Genomic DNA, 23,225 nt, shown 5'->3' with positions numbered 1-23,225 from the left:
CGGAGCGGGCCCGATGGTCTCGACCGGCCCGGCGCGCGCGGGAGCCCGGGGGGCGGGGCGGCGGCCCATAAAGGCTGTTGGGGGCGGGGCGCGCTCAGTCAGCGTCGCGAGAAGGGGAAGTCGCCGTAGTCGCCGCCGCCGCCACCGCCACCGCCGGACCCCAGTCCCCCACAATCCCGCCCGCCGCGTCGCCATGGCCTGCCGGCCGCGAAGTCCCCACGGGTGCGGGAGCCGCCGCGACGGCGACGCCAGGTGAGGCCGGGCCGCGCGCGGGGGGCTCCCGGGCTGGGGAGCGGCGGGCGGGGTTCGGGCGGGGGTCCCGGGCCTCCCCGCCCTGACGTGGTGTCTCGTCGCCAGCCCGCCGCCCGCCTCAAGATGGAGCCTCGGACGCAAACGCACGGCTGACGGGAGGCGCCGGAAGCCGGAGGACGCCGAGGGCCCCTCGAGGCCGCCGGGCGACCGCAGACCCGACAGGTGGGCCCGGCGCGGCCGTCGGGGTCCGGAGCGGGGGGTCCCCGCACCTGACTGACTAGGGGGTGCCGTGGGTCACCAACAACTCTCGACTAGTCGGGGCGCCCTTGGGTCACCATCCCGGTTAGTCAGGGTGCCTTTGTCTCGCTACCCGTGACTAGTGGGGATGCCTGTGGGTCACCACCCTTGACTAGTCGGGGTGCCTTTGCCTCACCCGTGTCTAGTCGGGGTGCGTCTGCCTCACCACCCCTGACTAGTCGGGGTGCCCTTGCCCCACTACCCCGATTAGTCGGGGTGCCTCTGCCTCACCAGCCCTGACTCGTCGGGACGCCCTTGGGTCACCACCCCTGACTAGTCGGGACGCCCTTGGTCACCACCCCTGACTAGTTGGGGTGCCCTTGGTCACCACCCCTGACTAGTCGGGACGCCCTTGGTCACCACCCCTGACTAGTCAGGACGCCCTTGGTCACCACCCCTGACTAGTCGGGACGCCCTTGGTCACCACCCCTGACTAGTCGGGGTGCCCTTGCCCCACTACCCCGATTAGTCGGGGTGCGTCTGCCTCACCACCCCTGACTCGTCGGGACGCCCTTGGTCACCACCCCTGACTAGTCGGGACGCCCTTGGTCACCACCCCTGACTAGTCGGGGTGCCCTTGCCCCACTACCCCGATTAGTCGGGGTGCCTCTGCCTCACCAGCCCTGACTCGTCGGGAAGCCCTTGGTCACCACCCCTGACTAGTCCCGGCGCCTGTGCCTCACAGTACGGCCGAGAGGCGTCTCAGTGATGGGCGTCAACAGGAAGTGGGCTCAGCCTCAGTCAGCGAGCCCTCCTGTGTTCCAGGGACGGCATGGGGGCCACCACGAACTTAGAACTTTCTAGAGTCAGCTCAGAAAAGTTGGGTGTCAACAGCAGAGCCACAGAAGGTGGGCGCCAGGATGCAAACCAAGACCGGCTCCACGCCCCTCTTTCCGCCCTGACGCTCCCTAGGCGCTTCCCTTCCGGCGAGTCTCGGTCGCAGCACTTACGTGTTTACACGCTCACTTGAGTGTCTTCTAGGCTGAGCAGTGTGTTGGGGAGGCCAGGATGCCGTGTCAACCTAGATCTCCTTTCCGTTCTGCCTGCACCCTGACACGGGAGGGACGGCAGAGACGGGAGCGGCTGAAGGGCACGCGCAGGGGCGCCGGTGGAGGGCAGCTGGTCAGGGAAGGCCTCTGTCGGGGTGAGATGGGAGGGGGTCCCTGGGAGAGCCCCCCGCCAGGGCCTGTGCGAGCACGAGGAGAGGAGGGCGAGGGGTGCCGGGACAGCTGCCAAGTTCAGGTGTTTACTGATGGCTTAGGGGTGGGTGCTGGGAGGAGCTCGGGGGTGACTAGCGTTTTGGCCTGGAGACCTTCCTCGTTTGTGGAATCTTTTGCCACCGTGAAGAGGATGGGGGTGGAGCAGACCTGCTCTGGGGAAGGAGTTGGTGATTAGGCTTAAGGTTTTCGGATGAGTAAAGAGAAGATGTTGAGGAAATAGCGGGCGGATAGCCTGGTCGGGGAGGCGCCGATGTTAAATTAGCATATACGTGGCTTTTAAAGATTTGGGATTTGAGATTCCCTGGGAAAAGGTGGGAACGGAGAAGAGGCCCTCACAGCCCTAGGGCTAGATGTGAAGAACAGGTGATCCAATGGTATCTCTGAGTTCCTGCTCTGAGCCCTGCGGTGGTCTCTGTCTTAGCTGCAGACAAGGTGTTAAATCCTTACATTGCTTTGCATTCCTTTGTGTCCTCCTCTGGCTCACAGCAACCCCACAGGCCTCCTTCTTCTGACAGGAATGCCCCTGTCCTAGGCACGTTGCCCCTGCTCTTTGTTCTGTGCATGTGCTTTTATTCCCACAACTCCCTGTGGTGGCAGCGGGGAGTACACGGGGCGCATGGTGAGTGGAGCCACTTACATCGTCACGGGTGCAAGAACTGGTTCCTTTGGAGGGATGTTATCTCATTGTGTAAAATAGGCTTTGTTTTCTACTTGAGCACTTTTCCAGAAGTACTCTTGTCCTAAGATAGGGTGAGTTGGTGAATATAATTTGCCTAATCTAAGAAATGAATTTTAGTTCCACGCAAGGTGGTTTTTATCAAGCTACCAAAACATGAGATGGAGTGAAAGGTCGTTTGTAAGCACCTTTTAGAAATTCAGGAATCTGTCACGGCCGGGAAACCCAGACCTGGACCTCTTGATACACTAGTGAGGATGTTGACGTCTAACCCTAGACAGGCCTCCACTTGGTTCTCTTCTGTATCTACCATACAGTCACTGAGTCATTTTAATTTGTCCATTAATTTGATTTCAGACCCTGCCAACCATGTTTAGACTGTGGAAATTTATTTTTGCAGATCCAATTTGAGTTTCTATGGGTGGAGTAATTATAAGGAGAGAAATGATAATTACATAAAGGGATTACTTTTTTGTTATTGCTGTTGCATTTTCAAAGCATGTCATTGGGTTTCCAGCTAGAATGTATAAAGTCGCTTACTGATGCAGTTGAAGTTAGTTTCCACTTTTGATATACCAGTGATGGCCAGTAGAAAGTTGAGGAGGAAAAGTAAAAATGTAAGTTTACATCTAATCTCTAACTAACAGATGTAGCAACAATTCTAACTGCCAGAGTTCTTGGCATCAAGTTCAAATTGCCTGAACTTGACTAAAGATTTCCTTGAGCTCTAGATAGAACTGAGCTTCTAGATTAAATTTAACCCAACTCTAGGGGGCACCTTTACCTGTAGACTAAGTCCCAATGCAGTAAGAACTCTGAAGTACATTTTTGTCCCCCCCATTTTAATTATGATGTGATAGATCCTGAGCCATTAATTGTGCGCATCTAGAAGTAAATAGTAGCCACAGTTGTTAGGTGCTGGTCACTCTGCTTAGCTTAAAAATGTATTAGCTGAAATCTTTTTTAAAATTCTAAAAAACACCCCTCTTTTTGTAAATAAAAGAAGTTGTACTAGATAGGTACACTTCTTGGTGCCGATGATAACTGTTGACTCTGTCTGCCTTTCCCCTGCGCTGGCACACAGTAGTTGTTTAACAAACAGAGCCCAGGAGGCTTCAGACGAATTGCCGGAACTCGGTGAGCTAGTAAGTCATGGAGCAGAGATTTCTCTGGAGCCCGTTTTCTTGGCACTCTCCAAACAACCTCAGAACATTTCCTGATGCACGGTTTGAAAGGAAACTGAAAGTTGTGTCATGGTTCAAATGTGCGTTTTCATTTTATTGCAGCTTTACTACTCCCGAAGGCCCTAAGCCCCGTTCTAGATGTTCAGACTGGGCAAGTGCAGTCGAAGAAGATGAAATGAGGACTAGAGTTAACAAAGAAATTGCAAGGTATGCATTTCAGGCCAGTTTGAAATGTTATCTCTGGTGTTTTAAATTATATATTAAATTTGAGGCATATCTTAGAGTGGTGGTTTTTAAAAGTCTGGTGGGCCCCAGACCAGCCACATCAGCAGCTCCTGGGAACTTGTTGGAAATGCAGGTTTTCAGGCCCCACCCCAGGCCTGCTGGATGGGAAACTGGGTGGGGCCCAGCCCTGGCTTAAGCCCTTCAGATGAGTCTGCTCACTGAAATTTGAGAACCGGTGTCTTGGGGCTGTCCTTCCAGGGTGGCAGTAAGTGTTAGCATTTCTGCTAACAGCTCAGAAATGCCAGAGTGTGTGCGGGGACGGGTCCCTGACTTGGGGTCTGTGAACCCCTTGCAGTCCTACCCAGAGCTGTGTATTCAAGTTCAACTCCAAGCCACTTCCTCTTCCTCAGCTCATTACAGTTCAGATGATGCATCCTTCACCACTGCTCACTTCCCTGGATTACGTTCTCCCTGGTGTTTTGGGGCCTTTCTTCCCTTTGATAGATGCCATCCAACCCAGGGAATGAACGTTGAGTTAAAATGTTGTGGCTCGAAATTAATTGAAGTATATTGAACCAAGAGTCTGTTCTTAATTCTGAAGAGAAAATATGTCCTCATTGTTAGCAGGGAAGCAGGGCCAGACTGCTTCCTCCCCCTCTGCAGTGGTCGATGGTATTTAGAGCTGCCTTCTTTGTTTTTTTTTTTTTTTTTTTGCGGTACGCGGGCCTGTCACTGTTGTGGCCTCTCCCGTTGCGGAGCACAGGCTCCAGATGCGCAGGCTCAGCGGCCATGGCTCACGGGCCCAGCCGCTCCGCGGCATGTGGGATCCTCCCGGACCGGGGCACGAACCCGTGTCCCGCGCATCGGCAGGCGGACTCTCAACCACTGCGCCACCAGGGAAGCCCAGAGCTGCCTTCTTTGGAAAGGCTCGGACACGCGGGGGTTGGTTGTGACCACTTAATTCCTTTCAGACATTAGAATGCATGTGTGTGGGTGAGTAGGATGACTGGATAGAAGGGTGAACTGGAGCTGACAGCCGTGGGCTTCAGTGTTTTGAATGAGTTCTCGTGTTTATATAGATCTTGATTTTTCCCAGCTGTAACGGTAGGCTGTTTGACTGGGTCTGTGCAGTTTTTGTGTTCTGCTCAAGGGTTATAACAGTTCTCATCATGTCCTTGTGTATCTGGACCCCCAGTGTCACCTTTTGCTGGGGACTGTCTGCAGCTCTTATGTGCTGCAGGGAGACCCCTGTTTGTCTTGACCTTCCTGTTGGTGGACCCCTCTTTGTTCCTTTCTGAAAATTGTCCTACCTTGCGAAGCAGGCCTGATCTTGTCCAGAGCACTGTTTGGGGCCGCTCTGTGGATCACACCCTTTCTGATGGAAAGCTGCTGCTTTTGATGAGACCCAAGTGATGCGAGCTTTTGATGATGGTGGTCTGTCTTACTTCCCACCAGGAAGGGGGGAGGTAAGAATTCAGCTCCCTGTATGCCAAGGGGGCTAGCACACACTACACACCAGCGGTCTGAAAATGGGTTTTAGTCATACCTGAAGCCAGTCTTTTCAACTGGGGTTCCAGAAAGAATGAAATCCGACAGAAAATGATTTCAGGGACTAGTTTCGCAGTTCTCAGGGGGTGGTTCATTATCTCCTGGTATCCAGGCTTCACTGGGGTGCCCCGGCAAACTCGGGGAAGGTTGAGAACTTTAGATTTGGAAGGAGGCACCATGATACGTGACATCCTTTAGACACTTGCGTGAGCTTCTAGCTAGAGGTGGTTTCCACGTTAGATTGCACTATGCTTTTTTGGTGACGTACTTTTGCAAAGTTGGGTGTTGGTCATTGCTGTGATAGAAGGCAAATGCCTGGTGAAATCCACAAGGGATGGGGGGAGGGGGGAAGGTGTGCAGTCTTTCTAAGAAGGTGAGTAGTCCCAACAGGCACACGTCTCATTAATAAGTAATCGTGGTATTAGAAATAAAAGCTTTGTATCTCAACTCATGTTTATTTTTTTCTAAAGCCTTCCGGGTTAGAGGGATGTAAATTTCTGTGTCATTTGGGTCTCACTACTTAACTGGCGGCAGTAGTTTTTTTTTTTAGAACCTGGTGGTTTTAAGCACCTTGTATGATCTTGGCACGTAACCTTTATCTTTGCCTCAAAGGTGATTGAGGGAGGTTGAAAATAAAAGAAGCCACCTACTGTTACTTAATCCACTTACCAGACCGCAGTCTCAGGGAGGCTTTGTTCCCTGTGGCTCTCTTAGCTCTAAAAGCTTTGTGTTCATTTCTATACCTTTTTAAAAACAGCAACGTTTACTTTGCTCTCAGATATAAAAGGAAACTCCTCATAAATGACTTTGGAAGAGAGAGAAAATCATCATCAGGAAGGTAAATGCTGTGTAATTATTTCTTTTCTAATTTAATAGATCTGTAGTTTATTAATAAAAAAAACTGAACATGAGATGCTAAGTGTCTCAGTAGCATTTACTGTTTTTCTGTTCTTCACTGATTAGAAATGTGTATCTATCGTGTACTAAATTCCCATATATTCAAAGATCCTGGACTGTCGTGGGGTTAGTATGGTTTGGAATCCAGAGCGCAGATACTCCTGTATCGTGTTCAGACGTTTTCCTACATCGTGGTCTTGTAAGTGAGGCTTGTGCCGTGCATTTCATTTTCTTCAGTTCGGATTCGAAGGAGTCTATGTCAGCATTGCCAGCCGACTTAGAGACCGATGAAAGTGTCCTGATGAGGAGACAGAAGCAGATCAACTATGGGAAGAACACCATTGCCTACGATCGCTATATTAAAGAAGTCCCAAGGTAGTCTTGTTTCGCCAGCATGTCCTGGTCAAGTCATGTGGCATTGCCGTCTAAAGAGTTGCTTTGGTGGTAAATCTGATTCTGGGCCTAGTTCTGCTAAGAAGTGTATTATTAATTATTAATGACTTTCAGGCACTTACATAAATAAAGAAGAATGGGTTGGTGACTGAGAAACCAAGGACGTGAAGATAAATAACATTTTCATAATTTAGAATGTTAGATGACATTTCATTTCTCAGGACTCATAGCTGTCTTGTAAATGTAAGATTATTAAAACACATGATGGGAAAATGTAAAGTTCAAGTTACAGATTGTAAAGATTTCATTAGAGAAAGATATGAGTCTTGCCCCGTTTTGTGTAAGCAGCATCCCCCCTCCCCCCACACACACAAGGATACAAAGGGAGCTTTAGAGAGTATACCAGCTGCTTGGCAGGATTGAAGTGCAGATGTCCTGTTCTGGGGCATGGATTGTGAAGGAAAGCAGAGGCAGAGAGGTAGTGCTTTTAAGCTCACCTGCAAATGTGGATGGTGTGTGCCAGGATAATCCCTCTGTCCCGGTAGGCACCTTCGACAGCCTGGCATTCATCCCAAAACCCCCAACAAATTCAAGAAGTATAGTCGACGATCGTGGGACCAGCAGATCAAACTCTGGAAGGTGGCTCTGCATTTTTGGGATCCTCCAGCGGAAGAAGGATGTGATTTGCAAGAAATGTATGTCTTTATTGCATTCTCGTCCTCCGTGTCTGCAGTTCGGGCGGTGATCGCAGTGGCTCTGTCACTGTGTGGCAGGTTATCGTGCATAACGTCCGCCTGTGGTCACAGCTTCGTGTGTGTTTTTTCTCTGCACGAGTGTATAAAGCCGGCTAGGCGGGCTCCAGGAGAGGCTGGAGGGAGGGGTGTGCTTCCTGGGCTGGCGTTACTGTCTGTAGCTCGGACAGACTCATCTTAGGAAACCTAGAGATATGTGGGGTTTGTTTGTTTTTAAGATAACATTTTAAAAAGCATGTGAGTAATTTATGTTGAGCTATAAACGTGAAAGGTCTTTTTTTTAATCTAAGGAAGGCTTTTATCTTTTTAAACTGTGTCTAGTTGGAAAGGTCTCAGGCCTGAGTTTCTGCCACGTGGTCGGGATGCCGGTTGAGTGCGGAGGTGGAGAGACTTGTCTGTGCGGCCTCTCTTCTCAGCTCCTTCGACCTGAGACTCTCCTGCCCTCAGAGACACATTTATTCATTCAAGTGTTGGAGTTTCTGCTTTGTGCTGGGGAAATTTATTAGAAAGAAGTTTGGCCTCACAGACACACACTGAGTTTTTTCCCGGTGTCACTATTGTCCCATTCTGTCTGTGGGTAGGAAATTGGACAGATGAGTGATGATGTGTATAGTATGGCTTGTCACAGTGTCTGTCTCCCCCCACAACTGGGCTCTGTCATTGACGCTCCTACTTAGAAGGATGCCTGTGGGTGTGTACAGATAGTGGGCCACGGGCAAGAGCGGGCAGGTGGTTGTGCGCTCCGAGCCGGGTGGACCTGTTTGCCTGCAGGGCCTGCTTTACCTCTGCCAGGTGATCGGGCAGAGGGTCCGTCTGGCACACGGGGAGTCGCTGAAAGCTGGTGGGTCCCTCAGGGAGCAGAGGAGATGCGTGTCAGCGCTCACGGGCAGCGAGGCCGTGGTGGCGTTTGCCTTCTCCTGGCTCTGTTCCGCGGTGACTGACGTGCTTGTTCTGACCGCACAGACGTCCTGTAGACCTCGGGGAGATGGAGACGGAATCTGCGGAGAGCAGCTCTGAGTCCCGGACGAGCTCTCAGGATAACTTTGTAAGTACCTTTCCTTTGTTTTATCTCTGCGCGTGAGTGTTACAGGTTAATTGTTGACAGCATATGCCCCTCTGAAAACTGAAGTTTAAGCTGAAATTTGATTCTGATACTTATGAAAAAGGGGCTCCTTACCCCTTTCTCTGACTTTATTGAGGTGTCAGATTTGATGGAGTTCGTAGGTAGTGGCCTTATTTTAGATTTTGGGTTCAATCCAACTAATCAGTACCACCATTTTCATTTAAAAGTAAAAGGCCTTTTCTTCTCTGGTTCGCAGGCTTTGTCACTATTTTTAATTTTAGGCTGTCTAGTTTGTTCTGGTGAATTGCTAGTAGAGGAATCATCTGCTAGTTGTTATAAGTGGAGGAATGCTTTGGGCCTAGGGGTTTCCCCACATTTGCCAATTTAAAAAAATTACGTGTTTTCGGAAGAAAAAACCTCCAAAGATGAAAAGCGATGTACAGAATTGCCTCGTCTCTAATTCTCTAGTTACTGGTTGGGTGCACGTTCTTCCAGACTTCTCTGCACGTATACAAGCCAAATACACAGCAGCAGTTTACAGTGAAAGGATCCCTTTGTTATTTTAAAAGAGACGGCCCCAATACTTACATGTGGAAATATTCTGCACATGAAGTAAAAAAAATAGGTTAAAAACTAGAACTCATAAATATTTGTTTGAAAAACTCATGCTTTATAGAACACCAACCTGTACTGTATCTGAACAGGTCAGCAACATATAAAATGGAAGTGCGTAGTTGCCTTTCCCTGCCTGCCTTCCATCTGTGTCACCCTGATAAGCCTGGGACGTGCCCTCCCAGTCTTCGGGACCATCTGCATCCCACATACTTTGTGACTATTCGAGGTGTTAGAAGTAACACAGGGACTCCCCTGGAGGTCCAGTGGTCAGGACTCAGCGCTTCCACTGCAGCGGGCCCGGGTTCAATCCCTCATCGGGGAACTAAGGTCCTGCAAGCCGCGTGGCCAAAAAAAAAAAAAAAAGTAACACTAATGTCCAAGAGAGAGGAATGACAAATTACATTCATAAGAAATACAGCTACTACAGGTTGTTTTTGAAACTGATAACGTGGAAAATCGTCAAGATAAATAAAAACAGGATACTTAACCAGGATGATCCCAGTTCTGTGGATGTTTATACACGGGCAGGACTAAAACCCATGACGATCTCAGCAGGTGGCATCCTTGGTGTGGATTAAGAGTGACCGCGGTCCCAGCTCAAGAAGCCGATTCTGAATGTGCTGCTCGTGGTCACAGAAGTTAGGGGGTGGCGACTGCACGGGCGGGTCGGGGGCCAGGCCCTGAAGATCAGAGGCAGCGGTCCTGGCGGGGGGTCCTGGGGAGCCGAGGAGAGGTGGGAGCCGGCGGGACGTTCGGGGGATAGGAGAGAAGGCTGGGTGGCGAAGCGGAGCGCCCCGGCTCGGGCCTGCACTGCTCGAGCCCGAGGCACCGGGGAGCAGCGCGTTCGCCGCTGAGCACCGGCCACTATCACAGCATCACTGCTGTGCTCACGAAACGCAGCCGTGGTAAAACACGGCTACCTCGTAACCAGGCCGCGCTCAGGTTTCCCGGTTGTCCCAATAGTGTCCTTGTCGCAGGTCTTTTTTTCTCTTTTTTGGCCCAGAATTTAATCAAGGATTACACGTTTAATTGCCACGTCTCTTAAATTTCCTTTAGTTTAGAATAGTCTTCCTGCTTTTCCCCCAGGACGTTGACCTCTTTGGAAGGGTTCAGGCCCGTTTTTATGAAGCAGGATGTTCCTCGGTTGGGAGTTGTCGTACTGTCCCCTTGAGGATTAGATTCAGGTTGAACCCTTTGGCCCCCGTTTTGGGGGTGAGGTGGGGCGGTCCTCAGCCCAGCGCCAGCGCCAAGTGCTCGGCGGTGTGACGTGATTGCTTCACGAGCCACGGTGGCACGTCCTGTCCACACAGTGGCTCCTGTTAGGTGTGAGCGGCTGTGGCTCAGGGGCCTTAAAGGTCACTTGGTCACTCATGGGGCGGGGGCGGGGGGTGGGAGTTTGACAGATGCTTGAAGGGAAGCTTGGCAGTCAGTATCTGCTGGATGCTCTCCCGGGCATGTCCTGCGTTCCTGGGAGGCGCTCAGCCCCCTGCTCAGCACCTCCAGCAGCAAGTCCAGTGTGCCCGAGGGACCGGCTGTGACCGTGCTTCTGTTTTCTAGGACATGTACTGTGGCACCCCTACGAAAGTTAGGCACGTGGACTGCCATGCGGGGGATGAGTTTGACTTGGAAGCCTGTTTAACTGAACCCTTGAAAGACTTCTCAGCCATGAGCTAACCGGCGCCACCTGGAGGCCCCTGGGAGCAGCGCTGCCTCCCCGGGCGGGTGGCCCACCAAGCATGCGTCCTGCCTTTGTGACTGGGGGTTTCTGTCACAGTGTACAGTCTCTTGGTGAATTGATGTTCTTGCCTTATTTTCTTAAGAAACGTTAATTTTGTGTATAGGGAATGCATTTTGCATGTTTTAAATTGTAAATGGAACTAAATCCGAGGAAAATTGAACTCGAGGCAATCCTGCAACAATCTTAATTGCTTGATCTCCGCATCCTTGAAGTTAACCTGACAAGTGTGCCCTAACTGGTTTTCCACAAGTTTTTCAGGCGTTAATTGCTGCTTGTCAGAGGGCTGGTTTGGGTTTAAGCATATGTTCACGGGGCTTTCTTTACTGGTATCTGGCCGAGTGTTCTCATAATCAGATACCTTTAATATCTATGGAAAGGGTTAGGGTTTGGGCCGTTTGTCAGTATGTCAAGATGGGTTTTTTTCCTCGTACAGAGCACTGAATAGTCAGATATTAAATTGAGCTGGTAGGTTAATGGGGTTTATGTAAGTTATACGGTCTTAATTAGGTACTTGTAAATAGCACTCAGTAGCCCTTCTACCTATATTACTCCAAGAGTTAAGACAGCAGAAGGATTTAGAAAGAACATTTTTTATAGTCAGTTAATTTACCGTGTACAATTGCTGTAAATGATAATGTGTACAGATTTTCTGTTCAAATATTCAATTGTAAACTTCTTGTTAAGACTATTATGTTTCTGTTGCTTTTGTATGGAATGACATTGCAAAAATAAAAAGGACCTTCTTTAACTGACTTACTACCTTGCCAGATAGGCTGCCTGCTGTGGTGATTCCTGCCCTTGGCTTGTGCCCAGGGAGGGTGGCACGCAGTGGTGGGAGCGTTGTGCCCGGGCTTGTGGCCCCGCCCCGCCCGGCGAGGAGCCCTACATTGTGATAGGTTTGCAGCTCTGGCCTGGGGTCTTGGTTGGGCTGGAGCCGGGTCCAGACCTGTGTCAGCGGTGGGCCCGGTGTGTGCTCTCCTGGTTAAAGGGAGTGTGTGCCCACAGACTTATAGGAAGCCAGGGGCCTCGGCTTGCTGCTTGGTTGGCAGCTGGGGTGACAGGGCCTTTCCCTGTGTCCTGAGACAGACCAGGGCCGACGGCCCGCCTGAGGGGCTGCCCCACCCACAGCGGCGCGCATAGCCCCTGGCAGCTCGTGCCCTGTGGACACCCCCTTGAAGTGATGCTGAGCTCCCTTTAAGCAAGGGGTGGGCATCGGTCACTTTGTTCAAGGTGCTTTGAAAGGCCAGAAGCCCCTTCCTGTTGGTTTCACACATGTGTTGAGCTCGTAGTATGTCAGGCAGCCTCGTGGATGTTGGGACACAGGAGACAGGGTGCCCCGAAGTCTGCACTCATGCTCTTGGGGACAGAAGATAGCAAATATGGTGTCAGGTTACAGGGTAGGAGGGCAGCGAAGCAGGGCAGGGGGCGGCTGGGAGATGCCCTATTAGGTGGTGTGTGAGCAGGGATGTGCTGCCGGGGTGGGGCGGGGGCATTCACCCCAGAGGGCAGCAAGTGCAAAGGCCCTGGGGTAGGAATATGGTGTATGGAACCCCAGCAGTGCTCAGACATGGGAGAGGCTTGGCAGCTGGTGTGGGCTGGAGTCTGCTTGAGAAAGACAAGAGCTGTGAGGGGGGGCAGGGGACGCCTCAGGGCCTGGAGGAGGCTGCCCAGGACGGGTGAGAACACTGGGAACCGAAGCAAAGTGGACCCCTGCTGCGTAGTGACCTCTGGCAGCCCTGTTGTGCACAGGGTGGTGGAAAACACTGACCTATGGCCTGGATGGGCCGGTAGGGTTTCTAGGCAGACCCTCGGAGCTGCCTCTGACTTCCCACGGCTCATTCCGAGAGGCGAGAACACAGAGGGAAGGGCTGTTTAATTGCGGGGATGGGGGGAGCCCTTTGTGGTCTTAGTTATGTCCACCTTCCTGGGTGGCAAACAAGGTGAACATGAAGAAACGGCTTCAGAGCAAAGATCAAACCCAGAGGATGCCAGGGGAGACGGGTCTGCAGTGAAGCTGAGGCCGTGGCTGTCAAATGCTTGGTTAGGACCTCGGAAGTTCGAGAGCCTTTGTATCAGACAACAGGACGTCTAAGAAGCTTATGTCCCCCAGTAGCCCAAGGCAGAGAAGGGCTTATTTTTTTATTTTATTTTATTTTTTAAGTACGTGGGCCTCTCACTGTTGTGGCTTCTCCCGTTGCGGAACACAGGCTCCGGACGCGCAGGCCCAGCGGCCATGGCTCACGGGCCCAGCCGCTCTGCGGCATGTGGGATCTTCCCGGACCGGGGCACGAACCCGTGTCCCCTGCATCGGCAGAGAAGGGCTTATTTTGAGGAGACCTGTGCGTGTGGCTCTTGTCTAATGAATCGAACCGCAGTAAGAGTCACAGGAGACTCAAAAAGCTTTTGAAAGAATCGTATTGGCAGAAACACTGCCAGCTTGGACTGAAATGGACGGGCAGTATAGAATGAAAAGAGGCCTTTGGAGCCTCAAGATTCTAGTGTCAGGAAGCAGGTTGAAGAAACTACACAGCTGCGAACACAGGCTGCGTTTCATGGAAAAGGGAGCGTGATTCACAGGTGGATCCCAGAGGCGTGGAGAGTCACCGATGCAGCAGGACTGAGACCTGACCAGCCCTCCCCCCATACCCCCCGCCCCTACAGGAGCGGCCGAAGCAGTTACCCCAGGCTTGGCCCATCGTATGTTGGTGTGTGTGTGGCGGGTCCTGGGGACAGAGTGCACGTAAGTCGTCTCTCTTCAGACTGAGAGGACCTTCACCCCAGCAGCTGTGTTTGGGGGACTCCTCCATCAGAGCCTATTCCTGTGACGGGATCGGGACGTCGGGCTGGTGCTGATGCAGAATGAGACTGGGGGGCCTTGGGAAGGCCGTAGATCATTTGTGGCCAGAGCGTGGACTGCGGTGGCCCTAAGTAGTGGGCAAGGAGGCTAGGCTGGCTGGAGCAGGGAGTGACGGGTGCAGTCGGGGGTGGGCAGCCAGGGGCTCTTGAGCAGGGGCCGTGATATCTGACTCAGGTTCTAGAAGAATCACCCCGGCTACTGGCTTTTGCTTCACACCTACATTCTTGCAATGCTCTTAAGCACCAAGGAAATCGGTCTTCAGACTTGAGTTCCTGCTCTTTAGTGCTGTTAGTGTAAGCTGGTTCTTCCGTGTGAGTGTAACAAGGAGCCCATCGGCTGGGACTGAGGGGTCTTTATTCTTGACTCTCGTACGTTGAACCCAGAGGTGTCAGAACTCCATTACGTTTGTCCAGCATGATTAATTCTGCACGGTGCCAGGCTGGTCGCGATCTCGTTCCCAGTGGAGGTTCATTTTCCTGTCTCCTGAGGGCAGACGTGGGCAGCTTATCAGGGCTGTCATCCTCCATCCCCAACTCGCTTCCTTGCTGTGCTGTGATGTCGTCCTCTCCTGCCGGCCCGCCGGGATCCTGACATCAGGTTGCTGGTCCCTCGGCCTCTGAGAGGAAGATGGTGACAGGTCCTCCCAGGTGAGTCAGCAGCCCACCTGAAGCAAAAGGCTGCTCTTCCACCCGTGTGGGTGGCTCTTCTAGTTAACGGAGGGGTTACAGGAGCGTGGTTGCCCGTGTAGGCAAACTCGAAAAGCCGCTCAGGTAGAGTCATGTGACGCTACTTGACAAACCGGAAGTACCTTGCAGTTAATGTGTCTTCTTGGAACCTGGGTCGGGGGGAGGGGGGACGTGTGCCTTTTCGATCGTCAGTCTGTATATTTTACGTTTAAGCATCTTGAGGGGGGGACCTCCCTGGTGGTCCAGTGGTTAAGACTCAGTGCTTCCACTGCAGGGGGCTCGGGTTCAATCCCCGATTGGAGAACGAAGATCCTGCACGCCACGCAGCGCGACCAAAAAACAAAACAAAACAAAAGAGTCTTGAGGGTTTTTTGTTTTGGAGTTTTGTTGCTCTGTTGTCATTGTTCGCTTTGTAACGTGCAGGCTTTAATGGGATCAAAGCCACTTTGTAAAACTCACATTTCGAAGATGCACATGAAGTTTTCCAGAAAAATGCTCCCTCAGGGTAGGGTGGAAGAAACAAAGCCTCTTGCTGGCACTGAGGCTCCGTGACTGACCTTCCAAAAGGCACCGACTCTGTACAGTGTAGCCAGAGCCTGTCGCCTGGCACATCGCAGGCGCATTCAACGTGTGGCATGTGGGATGCGGCCCTGCCCTGCGGTGCCAGCTCTGCCTCTCCCGGCTGTGTGACGGGGCCTTCATGTCCCGTGGATGAGACCTGGGTAGTGGCAGCACCTCCTAGGCTGGCTCTGAGGATTAGAGGAGAGGATGAATGCCGCGAGCTAATGATGCTGGGCGACGGCAGCAGTCGAGGTTGCCGAAGGCCCCGTTTAAGGTGCCGACAAAACCCACATGTCCATTAACTCCTTCACTGACGGGAGGGCAGGGATGGGCCTCAGGCACTTAGGAAGTGGGCGCCCACTGCACACGGGCATCGAAGCTGCTTCCCGGAGGCCTAGAGATGGTCAGTCTGCCCAGGGAGGGGCCCTGGAGCCAGTCCAGTGCTTGCCGCTCCCCTGCGTGAATGCCAAGCCATGCGAGGGGCATGTGGCGTGTGCGATCTTGAGGGGCTTTCCAGGTGTGGTGGCCATCGGTGCACTTGCTGTGCTCCTTAGGAAGAAGGCAGAGGAAGCCCCTTCCCTTCCCTGGGCGGGAGTGCCAAGTGGGGCCTTGCCACCGATGCGGGCAGGTGGCGGCGAGCCGTGTTGGTTACCTGCTGCTGTGGAACAGGTCACCCCAAACTTGTGGCTTACAAGACGGTACTTATCCCCCAGCTTCTGTGGCTCGGTCGGGTCCTTGCATTCAAGGGGCTGCAGTCAAGGTGTCGGCTGGGGGGGACTTCCCTGGTGGTCCAGTGGTTAAGTCTCCACGCGCCCAGTGCAGGGGGCCCGGCTTCGATCCCTGGTCAGGGGACTAGATCCCACCTGCCACAACTAAAGATCCCACGTGCCATATAGAAGACCCGGCGCAGCCAAATAAATAAATAAAATATTAAAAAAAAGAGGGCATCGGCTGGGGCTGGGGTGTCATCTGAAGGCTCGACCAGGGAGGAGCCATGTCCACTGCTGTGGTCAGCGTGTGCCCCATGGGCCAGAGGTCGCCCCCACTCCTTGCCAGGTGGGCTTGCTTCACCAGAGCAGATGAGAGTACCAGCAGACACAGCATGGTGGGGGTCCCGTCTTGGGCTATGGTGCCAGCCCACCCTCAAGCACAGGGGCCATTGGAGCCACCTGGGGACATGCCGTGAGAGGCCCTGCTGGGCAGCTGGACGTCTGCCGGCACCCGTCTCCTGTTACATGAAAGTGAACTTAAAACGGACCGCAGACTTAAGTGTAAAGTGCAAAAGTATAAAACTTGTAGAAAACTGGGCTCTAGGGCGAGGCAGTGCTTAGACTGGACACCAGAAGCATGCGCCGCAAAAGGGAAAATGGTTAAACAAGACCTCATCACAATCAAAGACTTGCTCTGGGCAAGGCCCTGCCGAGAGGGCGGAAGGACAGGCGGTGGGCTCGGGGGACGTATCTGACAGGGGTTCGCCTGGGATAAAGGAGAACTCCCCAAAGTCACAGTGGAAAGCAGTCCAGCTAGAGGAGGAGCAGGGGGCGTGAGGAGGGAGGCAAGTCACGGAGAGGACACGGGCAGAGGATGTGTGAGAAGGTGTCCAGCGAGACTGCTCGTCAGGGAAACGTGGCTGAGAACCAGCCACCAGTGCTGACGTCAGCGCGGGGACACAGCGAGGGCTGGTGAACACCGGGCGGGGAGGTGGCGCAGCCCCTCTGGAAGGTACTCGGACAGTTACCACCCGAGCCGGTAACTGTGCTCCTGGGCATTTATCCCAGAACTGAAAACGCATGTTCACTAGAAACCTGGGTGTGAATGTTCCTAACGGTCGAGTGTGTAACAGCCCCAGACGAGAACAGTCCACGTGTCCTTCTACAGGCAGTGGCCAAGCAAACCCCGGGCCACCCCCAGTGTGGACGGGCGCTCACTGGTTCTGACAGTGCACTGGAGTTTTGCAAGACTTTATCCTGGGGGAGATGATCATTCGTGACAATTTTCCTGGAATACAAAAGAGGCAAAATTACATGTTGAAAGGGCACACCATGTTCCTGGATATATTGGCTCAGAATGACCAACACAGACACATTCTAGAAAAGTTACTGGACTTTAAAGAGAAAAGAAAAAAAAATCCTTTGGGCATCTTGAAAAAAGCACATTACTTATATAGGAAAGAATATTAGACTATCATACTTTTTTATTTTTTTATATTTTTTGTTTTTACTTTTTTAAAAAGATTCTTTTTTGATTTTAGACTATCATACTTTTTGACAACAATACTTTATTCCAGAAGACAATGGAGTAACATGTTTCAGATATTTGAAGAAAGTGTACACCAAGGATTTTATATCCAAAAAACTCACTTGCAAGTACAAAGGGCACAGAAAAGTTGTCATCCATGTGGGAGAAGTCAGAATTCAGAGATCTTGTTCCTGTGAGCCCTTCCCGAGAATCTATGGGAAAATGATCTTCTGCAGCTGATGTGATCAGACGCGTCAGCGTGGGCACCAAGGACAGTGTCACACGTACAGCTACTTCGGGGCCCGGGCCGGCAAGGCTGCGATGGGAGAGTGGGGCATGCAGCAGCCTGGAGGAGGGTAGGGAGAGAGGGCAGAGGTGCAAAAACACTTCATGTTTTTAGCGATCATATTGTTGGGAAAACTGAATGAGTAATTGTGGGATGGATCTTCCAGACGGCGTCTCTCCTGTGTGGTCCTCTGGGCTGAAGAAGAATGCACACGTCGAAAGTAGAGAAGATCTTCCGGAACAGCTCTGGGTCTTGGGCCGCACGGGGAGCCCCGAGGGCACCATCGCACCTGTAACAGCCATGCCCGTAAGGACCCGGCGTTCTTTGTCGGGTGAGGGTAAACCCTCGGCGGCCCCAGTACCCAATACTCCACATCACAAAGGCACGGACTGTTAGGACAAGCAGCCCCGAGCACGTCTCCAGAGGGTCAGGCTGAGCGGAAACAGTCAACCTAAAAGGCTGTGTTCTATGTGCTTCCTCCTGTGTAACGTTGGGGGAGAGACAGTTACAGAAATGGAGCAGATCAGTGGTTGCCAGAGATCCTATGTATGTATTGTGTATCTATACGTCACCTATATTAACCGATATCTATATCCTTATCTCCCTCTAGCTCTGTGCTGAAGGTCTAGAAACAGTGAGCAACCTGGCAGTGCCCATCCCTTGCCCCCATGTCGTGGTTTTTTTTTTTTTTTTTTTTTTGGTACGCGGCCCTCTCACTGTTGTGGCCTCTCCCGTTGCGGAGCACAGGCTCCGGACGCGCAGGCTCAGCGGCCATGGCTCACGGGCCCAGCCGCTCCGTGGCATGTGGGATCCTCCCGGACCGGGGCACGAACCCGTGTGCCCTGCATCGGCAGGCGGACTCTCAACCACTGCGCCACCAGGGAAGCCCCACATCGTCGTCTTGAAATAGCATTTCTCATGATGAGGGCCTCTTGGAGAAGCGGCCTGTCCGAGGCATGGGGCAGGAGTGTCCACCGTGAGCCTGGGCACAGCATCAGGCCGGGGGCCCTGCATTGAGGTCCAGTAGCGTCATGTCCAAAGCAGCTGGCAGTGGCCTGGAGAGACCCCCTCACTGGCCAAGACTGCGACAACCTGATCTTCAATGGGGATAAGAAACGCCATGGATTAAAACCCATCAAAATGTTTAAGTTCACGAGTTCAGAATGATACCTTGGAAAAAGAGAAACGGGCCACTTCTGGAGGCTGGTGGGAGCCACCTCACTCGTGAGAGCCGGTGGCGGGAGCGGATGATCCCAGCGTCTCTCCGGCGGCCACCGGACCAAGCTGCACCCTGCAGGGCCCACACTGGACGGTGTCTGCACGAGGACTCCGAAGATCAGTGACAGAGAAGGCAGTGGAGTGTCTCCCCTGGGACGGCCACTCAGACTTCCAAGTGACACAGCCAGGCATTTGAGCCGCCCCAGCCTTGCCCAGCACCACCTGTAGTTTGGTCAAAGTTACCGAAGCTGAGTCTGACTGAGGCCCTGGGACTGACTGCCGGTCGGCAGGAAACCCAGAGGAAGGAGCCAGCGCTGGGCTTTGCCCACAGGCCGCAGCAACCACATGCAGACCGTGGACCACTCCAGGGATAGCACGGTGGTCCCGGCTCTGCAACTGGGAGGAAAGGAAGAGAAAGGGATGGAGGATCTGGGATCAGAGATGCCAAAGGGACTCCAAGTAGGGAAACGGGCAGGACTGAGCTCTGGTGGGGTCTGGGCGCTGCCCCCAGGGTCCGTCAGCTGCTTCTAAAGTCCAGGAAAGGAGCGTTTCTGGTCCGGCTGGGGGAGGGTGTGCCTCTGGCCCTGACGAGCCCCCTGGGGAGGCTGCCTACGTCCCGATTTCTCTCTTTTAAGCAGCATTGTTGAGAACGGTTCACATACTGTGCAATTCACAAAGTGCACAACTCAGTGGCTTTTAGGGCCACTGAGTTGCGTGTTCCTCACCACAGTCAACGTTTCACATCCACAAAGAACCCTGCACGCCTCCGCTGTTCCCCGGCCCCCAGCCCTAGACAGCCAGTAACCCCCTTTCTGGTCTCTGTATGTCTGTCTCACCTCGTGATATTCCTCGAAGCCCACCCCTGACTTGGGGCTGGGCTGTCCCACCGCCGCCCCCAGCGCCCAGCCGTGGCCCGTGGTCTCTGCTTGGACCTCCTCAGAGCCCCCGTGCTGGCCTCCTGCCGCCCTGGCCCGATGACCGGCTCCACCCTGACCATCAGCTGCTCGACGGGCTGGGGCTTCCCGACGGCCCAGCCAGGGGGCAGCTCCCCCGCCCCACAGGGACACTCAGCCACCCCACGCGGCCTCCTCGCAGTGGCTGCTGGCTTGCCCTTCTCCCGACGCGAAGCCCAGAGCACCTTGGGGCCTGGGCACCGGCAGACCCCTCTGGAAGGAGGGAGGCCCCAGGGCCGCCAGGCGGCTCAGGTGCATGAGCGGCACCCCGGAGTTGGGCTGCCTGACTTGCTGAGCCCCTCGGTCCAGACTACCCCGGTGGCTGTCAAGGCTGGTGCTGGGCCGGAGGAGGACCTGGACCCCAGCTCTGAGTGGCCGGTTTCCAGACCCATCTCTGGCACAAATGTCACAACCTCCCTGGGTCTCGGTTTTCTTATCTGAGAAGTGGGAGCTGAGCCTGAAGGGAAGGACTGGACCCAGGGCTCTCTGGAAACAGGATGGCCGCACCCAGAGGCAGACACTGGTGGACGGCAGGCCAGGGCAGCCCAGGGTAGGCTCTCGCTACTGGAGGTTAGCCCCTGGGTCAAAAGAGGGGTTCCACTCCTGCCCTCCCATCAGAAAGCCATCCAGGCCCCTGGGGACCCAGAGAGGCTTGTCTGAAAGGCTCTCTCCTTAGCCCAGTCTGAGTGCCGGGCGTCAGCGAAGGGCACCCTGGGCCCGGAAGGCCAGGGAGGGACGGGGCGGGGCCCTGGGTGGAGGGTGGAAATGTCCCCTCAGGCTTTGGGGCCAAGAGGGGCCTCCTGGAGACTCCTTCCAGGGCTCACCTCCTGACTTTTGCCTGCTCCTCCTCTCACTTCCACTGGGCTTTAAACCCCCAAGGGACATCCCCTCCTCCAGGCCCTTCCTAGCCCAGATTAGGAGCTCTCCCACCAGCCCACCAGCCCACCCGCCCTTGTATTCCTTAGCTCGCTCCACAGTGCATCGCGGCTGGGCGCCGGTTACTACCTTTTGTGCGTGGGTGTCTCCGGCCGGTGGCAGGTCCCGGGCCTCATGGCCCCTACGTAGGGCACAGCGTAGAGTGAGCATCTGCGCTCGTCCGCCCGTGTGCCCAGTGCCCAGCCCTGTGGCTCCTGGTGAAAGCGTGAAAGTGCTGCTGGCTTTAAGGCAGATCCGGCTCCGCCTCCTGGAGGTGCCCCCGCACCTCCCACCCCCAGCAGAGGTCAAGAGCCGCTGCGCACGCGGTGTGCCCCTTCTGCTGCTCTGGCCGCTCTGGGAGGGGTCACGGGCTGGGGGGGGGCTCGTCCTCACTCCTGACAAGGCTCCGGCAGAGGGAGGATGCGCACCGGGGTGGGACGAGTCCCTTTGCTCTGCACCTCAGCCTCCCGATCTGAAAAGGTCGGTTCTAGCACCTTCCCTCCCTCGGGCTAATCCATGCAGGGCCTGACAAAGGGCGCTAGTGTGGGCCAAGCCCTCCTGATGGGACAGCCACAGCGGCAGGAGCCAGCAAGAGCTGGCAAGGACCTCTGGTCTGTAACTGCATCCCCACAACTTTGTCCCCGGTTGCAGGAGGGTTCTGAGATGCTTTTCAGTTTTATGGGAAATCATTAAATCCAATGAGAGACATTAATGGGGCACAGACTACCTCTCTTGATCCACTGGAAACCTTCAGTAAATATGCAGATAAGGGCTGAGCGGCAGGGGGATACAACTTAATCAGTCCGGAGGCTTCTGACAAACACAGAGGTGACCTTGGTGACTTGAGGTGGTCATCACGGGTCCAGATGGGCTACAGCAGAAGACCCAGCTCCCCTCCCCCCCCAGGTGCCCCCAGGTGTCTGTGTCCTGCTCCGTCCTGGATCACAGAGCCACTTGTCCTTGGGGAACCTGGCCAGCATCGCTTGACTCTTGGAGGGGATTAAAGGATGGCGGTGTGGATGCCCGTGGAAGCGGCCTGGGCGCCCACATCGCCATGCCCCCCGCCCCCGTCTATCGCTGGCCCTGCTCCCTGCACCAGCTATGCGGGGACTCCAGTTCTTCCAGGTGGCCGCAGGGGGACTCTTCCCTGCCAGTCCTGGTGACAGGTGGCTTGGCTCGGCTCTAAAACCTGTATAGGACAGGCCTCACCAGGCCCAGAAACTGCATGGAGGCCCTGGCCTGGCGCTCGGGCCACATCCCTGATGTCTCCCCCAACACCCAACCCCAGGAATGCCCAGGAGGCTTACATTCTCACCTCCTTCGGGTTTCTTCCCAATGCCACTCCCTTTTCCACCTAAAACAGCCACCACCCCATCCCTGTCATGCATTTGTCTGGCCTCAGGGCCCACTGCAGGGCCTGGTCAGCGTGGAGACCCCTCGTCAATGCCCCTGCCCCCAGGCCAAGAGTGAGCACACAGGTGGCAGGTGGCTCTTTCCCATCTGACCCCTTCTCACCACCTGCACAAAGCTCAGCGCCTGGAGACTCAAGTGGGGGAACTGTGGACCACAGGGTCCCTAAGGTCTCTCCCAGCCCCAGTGACCCCTCCCACGGGTGAGGAGCGTTTGCCTGCCCTTACCCGTTTAATGAACCATCTCGTCTGAAACAAGCCCACGCAGACGCCCGGCCTCAGAGCTGCCCCCTGAGCTGGGCCGGCAGGCCGGGTCTGATGCGGGGGCCAGTGGGCCTGGGTCAGGACCCCAGCCGGCCCCCAGGATGGAAGGCTGGAGGGCGAGGCAGGGCCCCTTCCAAGGGCCAGTACCCTGACCGCCAGCCTCACCTCCTGGAGACACCCCAGAGGTCCGGTCTCAGCCGCCACTGTGCTCGGACGAAGGCCCACCCTTCTCTCCTGCCAGGAGCGCTAACCACGGCCTCTGAGCCCCTGCCGCCCTGCCGGTCGCACAGGGCGGAGTCGCCGGGAGACCGGAGAAGGCAAGAGACTTGCTCGAGGTCACACAGCGGGTCATAGGCAGGGTGCGGTGGGCGGCGAGGCCGAACCAGGGCTCCGGGCCGTACGGTGTGGGGAGTGGGGACCCCGAACGGCCGGGCCGCCGGCGGGGCCGAGCCCTTCGCGCCGGGCAGGCCACTCGCCCCTGCGCCGAGCGTGCCCTCCCGCTGCCTTAGGTCGCCGTCGCCGCCCGCCTTCGCCTTCCTGGACACTGGCTCACGCCCACCCCCCGCAGGCGCGCAGGTACGTGTGTGGGTGTAGCCCCGACCCCGGGGCCAGCACGGCGCACGCGCCGTCCGCCCGCCCGCTGCGGAAACAAGCCCCGGCATGCGCAGGCCCTGCCCCCTCGGCTGAAACCCCGCTCCACAAGGCACGCCCCTTCCGCCGTAAGTCCCCGCCCACCCGCCGACCGAGGCACCGCCCCCACGACATAGGCCCCGCCTCTCATGCGCTCGGAGCGGCGCGGCTGTGGGAAGGCGAGTGCCGGCCAGCTGATGGGCGGGGCGGCGGCGCGGGGCGGTGCCTGTGTCGTGGGGGCGGGGCGCCGGCCGCGGTCCTGTTGCCTCTGAGGCGCGACGTCCTTTGAGGGAGGAGCGCGGCCTGAGGGCCGGCGCCTCCCTCGTTCAGCCCGCCCGGCCGAGCTCA

General features: G+C 54.9%; 1 protein-coding gene and 1 long non-coding RNA gene across 6 annotated transcripts; one reads left to right on the top strand and one right to left on the bottom strand.

The window, feature by feature from the left end:
- The first annotated feature begins 86 nt into the window (after positions 1 to 86).
- Positions 87 to 11,612, top strand: SLBP (stem-loop histone mRNA binding protein). Of its 3 annotated transcripts, none has more exons than XM_019951297.3 (8): positions 87 to 252; positions 358 to 474; positions 3,732 to 3,836; positions 6,181 to 6,240; positions 6,537 to 6,674; positions 7,238 to 7,387; positions 8,408 to 8,489; positions 10,680 to 11,612. In XM_019951297.3, the coding sequence occupies exons 1-8, from the start codon at positions 194 to 196 to the stop codon at positions 10,794 to 10,796; spliced, it is 828 nt and encodes a 275-aa protein (XP_019806856.1). In that variant the 5' UTR covers positions 87 to 193; the 3' UTR covers positions 10,797 to 11,612. The 3 variants fall into 3 exon arrangements, with proteins under 3 accessions (XP_019806856.1, XP_019806857.1, XP_073660848.1); XM_019951298.3 differs by having other exon boundaries at positions 8,299 to 8,489; XM_073804747.1 differs by lacking the exon at positions 10,680 to 11,612 and having other exon boundaries at positions 7,766 to 8,440.
- A 5,610-nt stretch (positions 11,613 to 17,222) lies between these two features.
- Positions 17,223 to 23,127, bottom strand: LOC141278729 (uncharacterized). 3 transcript variants are annotated; one of them, XR_012331812.1, is made up of 3 exons: positions 22,212 to 23,127; positions 21,302 to 21,387; positions 17,223 to 20,789 (listed from the first exon to the last, which is right to left on the bottom strand). It is a non-coding gene; the product is annotated as an uncharacterized lncRNA (long non-coding RNA). The 3 variants fall into 3 exon arrangements; XR_012331811.1 differs by having other exon boundaries at positions 17,223 to 21,387; XR_012331813.1 differs by lacking the exon at positions 21,302 to 21,387.
- Positions 23,128 to 23,225: the final 98 nt, after the last annotated feature.

The sequence above is a fragment of the Tursiops truncatus genome, chromosome 5, assembly GCF_011762595.2.
Source record: "Tursiops truncatus isolate mTurTru1 chromosome 5, mTurTru1.mat.Y, whole genome shotgun sequence".
NCBI classification, from domain to species: Eukaryota; Metazoa; Chordata; class Mammalia; order Artiodactyla; family Delphinidae; genus Tursiops; species Tursiops truncatus.
The sequence above is the reverse complement of the archived record's forward strand: the minus strand, read 5'-3'. Positions and strand labels throughout refer to the sequence as shown.